The 14996-nt window shown below is 33.4% G+C and overlaps 1 protein-coding gene across 12 annotated transcripts; it reads right to left on the reverse strand.

The window, feature by feature from the left end:
• Positions 1–552: 552 nt before the first annotated feature.
• Positions 553–14786, reverse strand: LOC103977749 (CBL-interacting protein kinase 32). 12 transcript variants are annotated; one of them, XM_009393350.3, is made up of 16 exons: positions 14613–14784; positions 12188–12456; positions 11205–11267; positions 10865–10934; positions 9910–9981; positions 9586–9693; positions 9402–9482; positions 3236–3289; positions 3024–3149; positions 2854–2943; positions 2157–2279; positions 1928–2038; positions 1537–1650; positions 1320–1376; positions 1159–1233; positions 553–1018 (listed from the first exon to the last, which is right to left on the reverse strand). In XM_009393350.3, exons 3-16 carry the CDS (start codon positions 11222–11224, stop codon positions 938–940), a joined length of 1182 nt encoding a protein of 393 aa, XP_009391625.2. In that variant the 5' UTR covers positions 11225–11267; positions 12188–12456; positions 14613–14784; the 3' UTR covers positions 553–937. The 12 variants fall into 12 exon arrangements, with proteins under 12 accessions (XP_009391625.2, XP_064977277.1, XP_064977268.1 ...); XM_065121205.1 differs by lacking the exon at positions 14613–14784 and adding an exon at positions 14032–14593 and having other exon boundaries at positions 12188–12407; XM_065121196.1 differs by lacking the exon at positions 14613–14784 and adding an exon at positions 14032–14593.
• Between the last annotated feature and the right edge of the window lie 210 nt (positions 14787–14996).

The raw sequence follows: 14996 nt of genomic DNA on the forward strand, positions 1-14996 counted from the left end.
GTAATCACCTCTTAGATCCATGGTTCATTAACTGGGTGTGTCCAATGACAACACAGGAAGCCGAAGCCATATGTGGATGGCAGCTGCAATCGTAGCAAGGGATTGCAACCCAAGTTACCAAGGTTTTAATACCGAAAACAGTTCTATGCTTACAGAGATAGGATTGGATAGATTTATCTTTCTTGGATCTTAGATTACTTCCTATATTATCTGTTCTGTGTCACAGCTAAAGAGGGAAGAAGGAAGGATATAAATGTTTGTCCAATATTTACAAGATCCAAGATTGGACAACAAATGAACGTTGTAGAAACACTGGCAGTCCAGATTTAAATGCTTAAAAGACATAAAAGAGAAGAAACGAATGCTTTAAGCCTTCAAGCACCATTATTTGGGCATATCGTCATTCATATTCTCTTCGAGTTTGCAGAAAACATCCTTCGAGTTGCTTCATGAGAGAGGAAGCTACAGCTCGCTTAATCTTAGCGAGAAAAATGAAGTAGCAGCCAACAAGTTTTTTCACAGTAACAGAACTTTACAGTGCATTACCAGACCTCACAAAAGAGACTGATCGATACATATTATTAACATATCGAATCTCACACCACAAGAATTGAGTCTTGAGAATGCGAATGCCACTGAGATCACGAGCTCAATTAATCTGAAAGTTTTTTTTCCGCACCTGAAACACAACAAAATGGATATATGACTTTCACAAACTCGGGCGATGCTATCCAACAGTAGATAGATGACTTTCACATATTTGACCCGCATATAAAACAAGAGAATGTTCAAAAAAAAAAAAGGAATGGGCACCAAAGAACCCTTGCATCTCAACAGTCGAGGGCTTAGTTACTAGCAGCCTGCTTAAAGAACCAGGGATATATGATACAAAGATGAGATAGAAGGCCAAATGAAGGTCTTCAGTCTCCAGGCCCCGTCACTTTGGTATATCATCGTTCATATCCTCCTCAGATTTCCAGACGACATCCTTTATTTGTGTAGACAAACTCCTATAGAACTGCAGATGACAAATAATTAATATAGTCATTGATCTGAAGCAGAAAACTATCTATCTAGGAAAATTGTTATTCGATTTGAAGTAAGGTATTCAATCAAAGGAGATCACATCCAAAGATGACTCAGCAATATAATCAATACCTTCTGGAATTCCAGAGTGTCTCCTTTTGCTTTCCGTACCTCAACCATATGCAAAGAAGGGGCCACTTGGAATATCTGAAAGTAAACAACTCTTAAGTTAGAATATAACAAAGGTTTTTGGGCCACTCTGAAACTTAAACGACATAATGTTAAACTTTAACCTCTGTTGCAACATTGAGATATCCTTTTCTCCCTGCCTTCACATTTTCAAGCCGCATCTACAAAATAAGGATGAACTTTTAGCGAAAGATTAGAAGCTAAAACATTGAGATTCTGATATGCTGCATTGACCAGTCTATAAGCAGAATTTTTTCATTTAAAAGAGGAGATAAACGAAGCATAATAAGTTCATCTGTTCCACGGATTCAGATACCATACCTTGTAGTTTTTCTTCTTAATATCGAAGCCAAGAGGCTTTGCAGCTTCTTCAATCTTTTTAATGATTTCTTTAGCTGGACACTTTGATGTAAACCTAGTTTCCTTTTTGAGTTCCTATCAGGTGCAATATGAATAAAATCATATCCAATAAGCAAAGATGCCACACTAGAACGACAATTTTGACATGTTCAATCCTCAAAATTAGATTAAAAAAATCACAATTAACTTATTTATATAACTGAATATTAAGAAAAGAATTGAAGTCCAATAAACATTAAAAAAATATTAAGAAAAGAAAGCTATTCTTCAGGAATTGAAGTCCAAGAAATGTGGAGACTAAGGTTCAACTTCAATTCAAGAGTGTCAGTGTTCTACAAAGCAAAGTACCAACCAGATCTTTGTCAAACAAATTTCCAAGATTGAGGCCCTTTGACATTGAAATCAGTTCAAATGCATTCATATGCTGTGGTTGTTCCTCGGTTCTTTCTGCTCCATGGTGATCCTGAGTGAAAATTTCATGGTAAACTCTTCTGGATTCTGGGATGAAATTTAGCTGACCTCTTAAGTAATAAGAATGAAGGTTTGCAATGATCACTGTTGAGTGCCTTCCTATAACTCACTTTCGAATCTCTGAAAGCCACATTGATGTCATCCAAACATATGTGATGTTTTTCTTCAAAACGAGGTGGTTTATATCCTTTTCTGAACCATGCATCTTCCAATATTTCAGGGACAGTTAATCGCTGCCATCAGACAGAAAGTCAAGCTGCAATGGTTAGGATGTTAGAAGTTAGAACTACAACAATTCTTTTCTAAATTAAACACGAGCTAGAGAAATACAATCTGGGCTATTGAAGGAAAATTATTATCAATTTTGACATGAGAAATAAAAAGTTCGGGGAGGGCACAAAAAGCTTTGTTCCAAGAAGAAAAATTATTTTCATAACCATATATAGCAGACATGACCAGGTATTAACTTTCTTTAATCACCATGATATTTTCATTTAATCACCATATATAGCAGACATGACCAGGTATTAACTTTCTTTACAGAAATTCTTTCTTTTTTTCAAGTTTGAAAAAAATAATTTGCAACAAGAAACAAACAACTGATTTCAGTTGGACAATTCTTACAAGAAAATCTAACATTGGCTAAATTGGTGAGAATCTAACTTTTAGATTGGTGATATCATTCTTCCAATTTGTATAATTACCAATAACAAAGTTATAGTAGCATGATTTAAGGATAAAAACTTGAAGTACATCAAACTTAAAATGACACGATCCTTGCCATATTGTTGTGCAATATATACATACTGTCTCAGGGTTAGGATCAAGTATTCTGGCTATCAATCGCATAGCATCAAAAGAAAGCCAAGATGGGTAAGTAAACTCAGCAGCTGATATCTGCAAGTGGAGGAAAAGTTCCTTGAAGAGATATGAAAAATAAAATAAGAGAAAAATTAGATAACTCAGACTATGTTAACCTTTTTATACAGAGTCATAAGATTATCATCATCAAAAGGCAAATATCCAGCCAATAGTACAAATAGAATAACCCCACATGACCACAAGTCTGCAGTTGCCCCATTGTAACCTCTGTCTTCAATGACCTATTCAGAAATATCAAAGAATTTCATTCTACTTAAAAGTTATCGGATATCCAATAAGAATATAATATGTAAAGAGTTATTAGCACCTCAGGAGCCACGTAGTTGGGAGTTCCACAAGTTGTATGAAGCAAGCCATCACCCTGGGAAAATTTGCATTTACAACAAAGAATCAAGATCAACAAGCAATAATAAGCCAAACAAAAGGGTTGTATGCTTTCTGAAAAATAACACAACTGTCTCTTAACAGGAAAATAACTAAAGTCTATAGGTATATATGCTGGTATGGTTCGACCAGTATTTACTGGTCCGACCTTCAACTGGTACACAGACTACCCAAACCGAGCAGTCCAATCTGGTTATATATATATATATATATATATATATTCATTCTTTGTCAATTTTAGTTAGGGTTCAGGACCATCCCGATTCCTCCTGCTCATGAGGAGGCCCGCACTGCTGCTGCTACCAGGTAGGGTTTAGGGTTATGCTTAAAAGGGTCCTTTTACCATAGGGTTTACAGCTTTCATGTATGCTTACTTATAGCTGATGGTTTCACTTATTATAGTTGCACTTTATGATTTTTACACTTTATTGGTTTATGTTTACTATTATTATTAGAGCAAAAAATGATTAATTTTTTAATATGAATCATTTATCATACTTAGATTAAAAATCAAAGAGCAAAAAAAAAAAATAATAATTTAGAAAAAGGATATAAATTAAACTGTAGTGTTCCTGAAGAACATCAAATACAATCTCTACGGCTCTCCTAAACCTGGTAATAGATTGTCTTATAAATCTTTCAGAAAACCTTTGAACGACGAAAACAACAAGAAAGAGCAAACAAAGAAATTTCAGAACTTATAGGTTCAGCCAAAAGACTAACTCATAGTAATCAAACTTTACTAGGAAATTAAAGTAGCAGTAGAAATCATTAAACAAAAACAGAATAAAAAGAACTAAAACAGGCAGTAGAAACAATAAATATTTTAGATCCTAAAATTATAGAATAAAAAACTAAAAAATTGGTAATAAAATTACAAATGGAAGTAGAGAACATTAAAGAAATAATTAAAAGTCTACAAACACAAATAAAATAATTAAATAAAATTGTGCATGAGTAAGGAAGATAAAATTTTAGTAAAAGGCATACATAAATTAAGAACAAAATAATATACATACAACTGATTTTGATACAGCTCAATATGAGAGAAATAGTAATGAAAATCAAGCAGCTATCCTCAATACAATACTAGAATATTTGATACAAACTAAAACAGAAATTATAGAGAAATATAAAGGCTAGAGCAATTACAACTAGAAAAATTAAAAATCCCTTCGAGAACAGCAAGATTAACTTAAAATAAGAAACTAGACTTTTCTTTTTTAGCTGAAACCTTTTGTAAACCATTCTTCATTCTGAATGATGTTAGTTTGCTTGTTTATAAAAGTACTTTTTGCAATCTGTCATATGCCCAATTACACAACTTAAGACCATTGGTCCTTCTCTGTGTAGAAATCAGGTGGATCAAACCTTTTAGCTTATGGTTTGCAGCTTTCATGCATATAGCTTTAATGTGCTATTTACAATAGCCGCTGTTGATATCATTGTAGTTATTCTTTACTGTCTTTGTGCTGCCTTAATTGTTGGTATCAGACCAAAATGTTTATCTTCAATATAGATCATTTATCTTATTTAGATTTCGAAATTAGAAAGCAAACGAAAAATAAAAAAAATAATTTAGAAAAGGATACAAATTAAACTGTAGAATAGCTAAAGAACATAAAGTATATAGTCTTCAAGGTTCCCCTGTAGAAAATCTGATAATAGATTGTTTTATAAATCTCTCAGAGAATCTTCGAGAACAACAAGGACAAACAAACAAAGAAATTTCAGAACTTATTGACTTAGCCAGAAGACCAAGCCATAATAATCAAACCTTATTAGGAAACATTGACTATATAAGAGAGCAAATTAAGAAAGTAGTAGAAATCATCAAACAGAGTCCAAATAAAAGAGAATTGAAAAAGGCAGTAGAAACAATAAATATCTCAAGTCCTAAAGCGATAGAACAGGAAACTAAAGATCTAGTGATAAAACTATAAACTGAAGTAGAAAATATAAAAAAAAATAATAAACACAAATAAAAGAGAAATAAAATTATGCATGAGTAAGGAAGACAGAACTCTAGTAAGTCATACAAAAATTAAGAACGAAAAACACTCCTGTAACTGATTTTGATACAGATATATATGAGAAAAATAGTAATCAAAATCAAGCAGCTACCTAAAAACAATATTAGAATATTTAATTCAAACTAAAACAGAACCCATAAAAAGATAGAAAAACTAGAACAATTACAATCAGAAAAACCAAATATCCCTTCAGGATCATCAAAAGAAACTAAAAATAAAAAAATTAGACTTTTCACATATAGAATTTAAAGCATCCAGTGGATCAGAAGATGGAAACCCAATTTAAAGAAATTAATACTAAAAAAACAGTGAAAAAACTATTAAGAGGAGGATAAAAAACAGGAAAAGAATTAGCATTATATGAACAAGGAGACACACAAGCATTTATTGAAAATAATCTTAGAAGACAGATAAAAAAGGATGTTTAACATATAACACTATATTTTTTGAAGGAATCAAGAAAATAATAAGACAAGTAAAGCAATGCGATATAGCATGTGTAGATAAGGCAGTCACAACAGACTTCAATTCAGATGAACTGCAAAAATCATGAACAGAATCTTCAAAATTTCATATAGGACTAATTGTTATTGGAATTGTAACCTTAGGAAAGGAAAGGAGTAGGAGGAATAGTTATGACATATATTTTTGAGGACCGATTCAATAATCATGATCAAGCCAAAATAGCTATGCACGAGTGCAATATGAATGAGAACTATGCTGGAATAGGATGTTTACCAGAATTCTTACAATTTATCAAGATAATGTTTAAAAGAAAAAAATCATGACATCATTCCAGAAGCTAATAATATTGCAGTCACCATAGGCCCAAAAGGAAAATTACATGATGACTCAAGCAAGGGATTTTTATTAAAAACAGAAAAACTAGTAGAAAGCTTTGCAAGCAGAAATATTTAGTAAGTTTAACTTAAAAAGTGGGTTTGACAAATAAAAATGCATGAAGAAACTATCTCTACTTGCAAAGCTTTTCACTAACTTTTTTGCAATTAATAAAAATCCTACATTCGAATCATTGTGTAATTTTATAATTAATTCTACAGTAAACTGCAATATTATTTGTTTTTGAGATCATATCATAATTTTTGCTTTTAAACAGTATCTTATCGTATCTTAAGAATTCTACAAGGTTCATAGAAAAATTTGGTATGCATCCTATTACTGCATAGTTATAATTCATATTACACTCATGCATGGCTATTTGGTAGCCTTGATCACGGTTCCAGAACTGTTGGTTTCGATTCTGATTTCTCGAAACTAGGAACCAAAACTGAACCACATAGGTTCCGATTCTAATTCCAGTTTGGGAGTTCTGGTTCGAGTTCGAACCATCAATTTTATTATTTTTAATTATAAATACTTTAAAATATGAAAAATTTATAATTTTATATCTAAAATTTAGAAAATAAATGTATAACTATAATGAGTATAATGACATTAAAGAAAGTTAATATTAAAAGGAATAAAATTAAAATTTTCAATAAAACTAAATTCATCTACTAAAATTTGAACCCAAGTTATTTAGGTTTAAAGTTAAGAATTTAACCAATACACCATAAGTTCTATATGTGATTTGTTTTTATTTTTTGTCCTATTTAACCGGTTCGAAATCAGAACCGTCAGTTTCGGTTTCCTAAACTCAGGAACCAGAATCGAACCATGTCGATTCTCGTTCAATTTGGAACTGGCGAACCACCAGGCTAGTTCGGTTCCGATTACAGTTCGAACCCAACCATGGTCAGGGCTACTATTTGGGCTTGATCATGGCTATTGAACCGATCATCAAAAATATATGTCAACTGTTCCACCTATCAAATTTACAATTCCTATTAATATCAATCCTATATGAAAATTTGAATACTCTGCTAATGATTTTTGTACTTCGTCAGAGTTGAAATATGTTATGACTACTTTATCAACACATCCTATATCGCATTGCTTTCCTTGCCTTATTATTTTCGTTTTTCCCTTAAAAAAATTTGTTTTATAAGGTGAACATCTTTTTTTATTTTTTCTGAGATTATTTTCATATGTCTGTGTCTCCCAAGTCATATAATGCCAACTCATTTCCTTTTTCTAAGCCTCCTCTTAGTAGTTTTTTCACCCTTTTTTTTAACTGATGATTCCTTTAAACTGGGTTGTCATCCTTTAATTCATTAGATTTTGATGCTTTAAATTCTATTTGCATAAAGTCTAGTTTCTTATTTTTAGTTAATCTTGTTGTTCCCCGAAGGGATTTTTTATTTTTCTAGCTGTAATTGTTCTAGTCTTTTTATTTTTTTTCTATAATTTTTGTTTCAGTTTGGATCAAATATTCTAGTATTTAGCTATATCAAAATCAATTGCAAGTATATTTTTTGTTCTTAATTTATCTATGAATTTTACAAAAATTTTATCTTCCTTACTCATGCACAAATTTATTTATTTCTTTTATTTGTGTTTATAGGTTTTTAATTGTGTCTTTAATGTTCTCTACTTCCATTTGTAATTTTATTATCAATTCTTTAGTTTCTTGTTCTATAATTTTAGGATTTGATATGTTTATCATTTCTACTATCTTTTTTAGTTCTTTTTTATTCAAATCAAGGTTCACAATACCGTACCGTACCGGTATTTCGACCTGGGCTCGGTACCGGTATGGTACGGTGTATCGAGCGGTACACTCGGTACCAGTACTGCTACAGTGCGGACCGGTATCGGGCGGTCCGCGTACCGCTGGCCTGTCGGACCGGTATGTACCGCCCATACCGGGCGGTACGATTCGGTATGGCAGACCTTGATTCAAACTTTGTTTAATTAATTCTACTGTTTCCTTAATTTGTTCCCTTATATAGTCTATATTTCCTAATAAAGTTTGATTACAATGACTTGGTCTTCTGGCTGTGAATCTATAAATTTTGAATTTTTTTTGTTTGCTCTTTCTTATTGTACTGAAAGGTTTTTTGAAAGGCTTATAAAACAATCTATTATCAGGTTTTCTATGGTAGAGCCTTGGAAACCATGTATTGACGTTCTTCGAGGACTCTACAATTTAATTTATATCTTTTTTTCTTGTTTTTAGTTTTATTTTTTTTTTATTTCTAAATCTCAATATGATAAACAATCTATATTGAAAATTTAATTATTCTTTACTCTGATACCAACAATAAACATAAACCAGAAAACGTAAAAATCATAAAGTGCAACTATAATAAGCAGAACGATCACTTATAAGCATACATGAAAGTTGTAAACCCTATGCTAAAAGGACCCTTAAGCTGCTCCTTCTTCTTCCTTCTTCCTTCTTCCTTCCCTTCTCTCCCTCCGCCAATAATTCATGTTATATTCTAGCATACAAACACATGGTATGCCAGAATGGACTCAACCGGGTCGAACCATGGACCGCTATAAATTAGATGACCAAAACTGCAAACCTTGATGGTGATAATCAAGAAATTAGGAATAAATGTAATTCTTTTTGCAAATTTTTTATATCCTGCAATTTTTTCAAAGTTATAGTACAATATTTTAATATACACCTAATTTATTTTTAAATTCATATAGAAATACAATTAAATATCTAATAGCATCAAAATATAGGAATTCATCAAATTATCTCCACATATTTGTAAAATTGTAAAATTATCATTAAACATGTATTTCTCAGTGGAAAAAAGCAACATAAAGGAAATATTAGCCCATATAGCTTACTCATATTCTGATAATTAATGGAAGGTTAAAGTTTTGTACTTCAACCATCAATTTCAAATGACTAACAAGAACTTGCAAGCAAGGTATAAAATCTCAATACAGTGCCGATTTCAATTGACAAGGACTAGTGAATATCAGTCTGGTCCACGTTTTGTTTAAATATCGAGCCGCTAAATACTGACTTATATTGACTGATATGGTATTTTAAACCTTGCTTTCGACTATTGTTTCATTTTAGTTATTTTAATTTGATTCAGTTGTCAAATAAGAAAGTAAATCATAGTGCCATAGTGGTGTCATTTGAAAAGTTGTTCCAAGAAAATGAAAAATAAAGGTCCATATAATTACCCTGACTTGTTGAGATAGTGCACTTAACCCAAAATCAGAAACTTTGAGGTTACCATATTCATCAAGTAGCAAGTTCTCGAGCTGCAAGCATTAGATGAAAATAATCAAGATTTATTTTCTTGAATATTTGCTAATAGCTCTAAAGAATCTTGAAGTTTGTAGTGTGCAACAGTAGTTGAATTACCTTTAGATCCCGGTGATAAACCCCCCTGCTATGGCAATAATCAACAGCATTCACTAGTTGCTGAAAATATCTCCGTGCCTCATCCTCCCTCATTCGACCATGGTTGGACTTAACGAGAAAACAACACTTAATAGAATGAAAACTAAAATAATAGGCAGTGGCTATGCAGACTGAGGAAGCTAATATAAATTTCACAAGATGTCTCATGTGCTGAAACACAGGTAAGCTAGCTTGGTCAAGAAAGTAGGGAGCAACAAAGAACTGGTAATTGTATGCAATAGAATTGACCTAGAAAAGTATGACATAAATTGATTTTAAACTTACAATTTTATCAAAGAGCTCTCCCCCTGTAACATATTCCAAAACAATAAAGATCTTTGATTTACTGCCCATTACCTACAAAAATAGAAGCACAATTTGAGAGAAAAGCAAAAACACTTATGTTCATCGCACATCCACTTCAAGCTAGCATACTTCAAAAGCTAGAAACTTGTTTCCTTAACAAACATCAATCTCCAATATGCAAAGGAAAATACAACATTTAACAACCAGTGCTTGACTAACATCATTTAAAACATTTACTTTACTCGATAATTTCCTTTGTCCATGGCATCTGTTTATAAGGGCACACTGTACATCAAGTTTTCAGATCTCAGACCATATTGTCAATATAGACTAGAATTTACGGGTCTGACCAAATACCAGTTTTGAACATGGAGTGAGATACTAGTACGGTATCATTCATTTTCATTTTGTTTATTACCAGGTGGTCAGGTCAGTTACCGCTTCCTTGTATACCCATAGGATACCAGCTTAAATAGGTTATCAAAACCAGTATTAGAGCGAGATTTAAATCCTCGTTGTGCATGCTTGCAACTCTGCACATCAAAATAATGAACATATTTACCACTCAAGATCTCTGGCAGTTAGATAGTTTCCACCAAGATTAGACTTCTGCTCAGATTGTCCTTTTTACCTTAAAAGACTTCTAAGAAGCTAGTTATCTGTTTAAATAACTTTCTTCTTTGCTTATGTGTATCTGTATGTGTATCTCTTCTTTTGCATGACTGCATCTACCATGTATCGTTCCATACATGTGCATGCGGACACATTTGGTAGCATCAATTTCAAAATCAATATTGACTAGCTCAATTACAAATGCATCTTCGTCTACTTAGATGTTTCAAAGGGCTTGATGAGGTTTGGCAAATACTAGTCTACTTGCAGCAAACTATGGTGTGAGTTGCATCGAAATGTGTTTAAAGCATGTTAGGCATACATATCCAAGAGCATGCTTTTCTGACATTTCATTTGACAGCGCCGAATGTGCAATCTTGAATGAGATTAAGCTGTGGAACAAAAACAAGTCCATTAGAACCATTAATTTATGCAACATAAGTCAAAACTTACGGAAAATAACCAGAGGATGACCAAATGGCTCATTAACCTGTTCAGGTTTATACATGAATACTTGTGAGTTGTGTGGGTGGGTTATATGGTATACCAGTGCATTTTAAAAGTTATTTAAAGATAGTCATTTGATAATTCTGAATTATGAAAACAGCTTTCTTTGTCATTGCTCTGGAAATAGAAATTAAATAAAAGGTATCAAGGATTACCTCATGCAGACGAACAACATTTGGATGATTTATCAACTTCATAGTTGAAATTTCTCGTTTAATCTGCAGAAAAGGACAACAGCATTCGATATTTAACATATTACATGCTTAAAACTAAGAGATTACTTGGAGAGCTCCTCAAAAGTTGTGATATAGATGAAACAATCCATAAGGAGTTTGATGGACCACTAAAGTTACGCGTCTGACCATACAAAGCATCATTTAATAAGATGCATCAGCAGCTGATGGTACGGTGTCTTAAGATGCATTGGCAATTCATCAAAAAAGAAGCCAAGATTCTCCAAGCAGAGATAACAAGAGTGCTGAACTCAGGTTGCATCAGTTGGACTTGAATGGTTTTCTTTTATACAAAAGATGTCAAGTGTTGGTTGATAATATCAATTTCCTTTATTTCATGCATTTGCAAAAATGACAAACAATGAGTTTAATGAACCTTTAGGACATCTGATAGTATTAGTTTATCAATTTAATTTACATCTACCTAGAACCAACATCATTCAAACAATTCTGGTATTTCACAAAACTGTGCAAATATGCGTCTTTTTTTTTTTCAAACTTGTACATCAAATAAACATGAAAAATGAGTTGATCATAGTGGTCCAGAAAAAAGCATAAGATACCTCAGATTGAGCTAGCTGAATCAACTGTCAAAAGTTGAGACTTGGTGGTGCTTCCTGATAAAGCATTGGCCACCAACTGTTATGCTCATCCCACTTTTACATTAACAAGGTCAGAAGCACATCATTATATCATTTTGACCAGTGAACATGAAGGTAAGTAGTCAGCCTGAGCATGTGGTGCTATAAACATTCAGCATCAATTAACATTATCTTCAATGTTCATTAGGCAACAATTTAAAGACTAAACTAGTGTAATTATGTTTTAGTAGCTGATTGATGGGGAACGTTGTTTTTAATTCTTGGAGAAAAAAGCACAAGAAATGTTGGGAAATTGAAAGTGACCTGTTCAACCAGTTTGTGCTTGAGAACCTTTTCTTTATCGAGGATCTTGATAGCAACAGGTTCCCCTGTTTCGGAGTTTCTTGCAAACCTAACCTTTGCAAATGTTCCCTCCCCGATTGTCCGACCAAGCTCGTATCTTCCCACATAACGCTTCACCTTTTGTGGGATACTTGTCTTAGCTTTGTTCATTATGACTTCTTTTTGCTATCCAAGAACTCAACTGCAACAGATGCCTTTCTAAGTTGACTAATTGATGCACCTTGTTTGCTCTATAGAAGAATAAGCCCATTAATTCTTCAACAAATTTCAGAGCAAATAACAAAATTCAGCTCATTATATCTCCCTGTTTTCATCAAAATTCGGAGCATATAACAAGGTAATAGAAGTTAATCCAGTACTGATCTTACCTAGCACACACAAGTCAAAGTTCTAAAATACTACAAAATTTGCAAAAAGAATCAACAAGCTAATAATAGTCAGGTCACACTCTAGAAGATACACAAGAAAGGATCTGAAGCATCAGCATATAGACAGATTATTAGTTAACTAACAAAGTTAGGACAAAATAGGCATCGATCTTGTATACATATATCAGCGATTTTCAGATAAAGTAAATGAGAACTGAATATCAATGCTGATTCTGAGAATATAGGATGGAGCCAATATGTTGAAAAAACTATAGCCACCAGCTGTCCCATGTTCAGCAGATCTCCTAAAGAACAATTTTATACAATACAGATACAGCCCGTGCATATCATGCAATATTTGGCATAATACTAGAAGGTGGAAACAACTAGAGGGCCCTTGAAGTGACAAAGATACATAATGTCATGAACTGACAAATTTCAAAGTGTGCATGCAACCACTCTTTCTATTGATTCCTGGCAAAGATATAAGGAAAACTTGAGAAGCGTGTTGCTACTTGAATGCCTGAGGCAAACAATCCATAGACTAGTTCTTTTCCTAGAAGTAGCACCAAGAAGGCCTGAACTAAAGGCACAGGAAAAGAAGAGAACACCTACATCCCAAAATTTATCTGACATCCCAGACTCAGAAATATCTTAATATCACCTATTTAAACCTTTATTCGAATCTAAACAGTGTAAATACTTAGCTCCAAAACCAGAAGAAAAGCCTTAAAGAAGATTAAGCAATACCTAAACCTTTTGGTTAGAGGTAAGATGCCAATTTCTGAATAAAAGACATGCCAACTTTGTCCACACAAAAACCATATGAATCATTAGATAAGCATTTCAAAAACCATTGATCAATAATCAGAATATAGACGCAAATAAATATACAAGCAAATCAGAACCAGTAATAGCAAAAGATTTTAAAAGTTCATCATAATCTTTAGATTAAGCAAAAAGTGTTTGCAGAAATCGCTCTGATAGGATCCCTTACGACAATTAGATGAAATATAATCTTTTTTACTTTATTACTTTAGAAAGGAGATTAAACAATAATTAAAAAGTTGAAATCCCCTTCAAACAGTCAATTCAAAAAACAAGCGGTCAACGAACAGCAGCAGAACCACAGATCCGCCATCGTCTACGTACATCAGATCAGAATAGGGTTTCAACTGCATTGCTATAGATCCATGAAAAGATGTCTTGAAACAAGAAAGGAAGTAGAGCGATCAAGTCGTGGAGGCAAATCAAACGCACCTAAGATTCAGAACCCATCTACAAAATCCGAACTTACAATAAATAGGAACCTTAAAAAGATCTGAGAACCCACCTGTTCGATTTCAAATAAATCGATTCAAACCGATACAAAGCCCGAAACAAGTACAAAATTGGATATTTATTGCTACACGAGATCAAAGAAAAAGAGAAAAGTACCGTCAAAGAGGCAGAGTAGCAGCATCCATCATTTAGCGGTAAAAGTAACCAGAAAAGAAGGTAGGGGAAGGAGCGGAGGAAGATAACAAGGATGTGATCAATGTGGTGATGGGAGCTACTATATACATCTAAACTCTCTCCTTCGTTACGAGATCTGATCCAACACAAGAAAGCGACAAAAGCTTGGCCCGCGCGTTCTTTGTCCTTATCTTCTCACTATCTCTCATCCTTTTGAATCGAAGTAGGCCGTAGTAAGAGCGGTGTCTTTTCGTACCATTTCGACTGACACCCGCCTCCAAGTGTGACTCGTCTCCGCCGTTGACGCCCTGCTCGTCTGCAACTTTTTCCTCCCCTCAGACTTCCTCTAAATTTACACCGTGCTCTCATTCTGCCTCCTCCATCACAACCACATAATCGAAAAATCCTATCTTTAAATTATAAAAACTTCGAAGATCGTAGGAAAAAATAAGCCTATGAGAATCTGAACCAGTGGGCAAAAATCTCTCTTAAAACATAGATTTTTTTTATGGCAGCAACAATTTTGGAGTTTCTTCCGATCTCACACATGGTCTGACAATTACCTTAAGCGATTCCGAAGTGCACGACGCGTGCACAAGATCGTCGTGGAGCGCAAACAACAGCTGCAAGCGTGATAGCTCCTCTACCAGATCTGGTTCCGACCACCTTCGACTTGTCTCCTATTACCTACTCTTCGTTCTTTCCTGGCGACGTATCCCTTCCTCAAATGACCTCTTATCTTATCTACCTTCCATTTTGATCAGTGAATGTGACATTTAAATTGGTACGAGATAGGATTTGATATTATCACTTGTATGTATGCTTTTCCTTACTTTTAATTGTGACGTCCTAAGTTATTGGTCAAACGAAGGCTAACAGGACATATATATATATATATATATATATATATATATATATATATATATATATATATATATATATATATA

Source organism: Musa acuminata, chromosome BXJ1-3, assembly GCF_036884655.1.
Source record: "Musa acuminata AAA Group cultivar baxijiao chromosome BXJ1-3, Cavendish_Baxijiao_AAA, whole genome shotgun sequence".
Classification (NCBI taxonomy): Eukaryota; Viridiplantae; Streptophyta; class Magnoliopsida; order Zingiberales; family Musaceae; genus Musa; species Musa acuminata.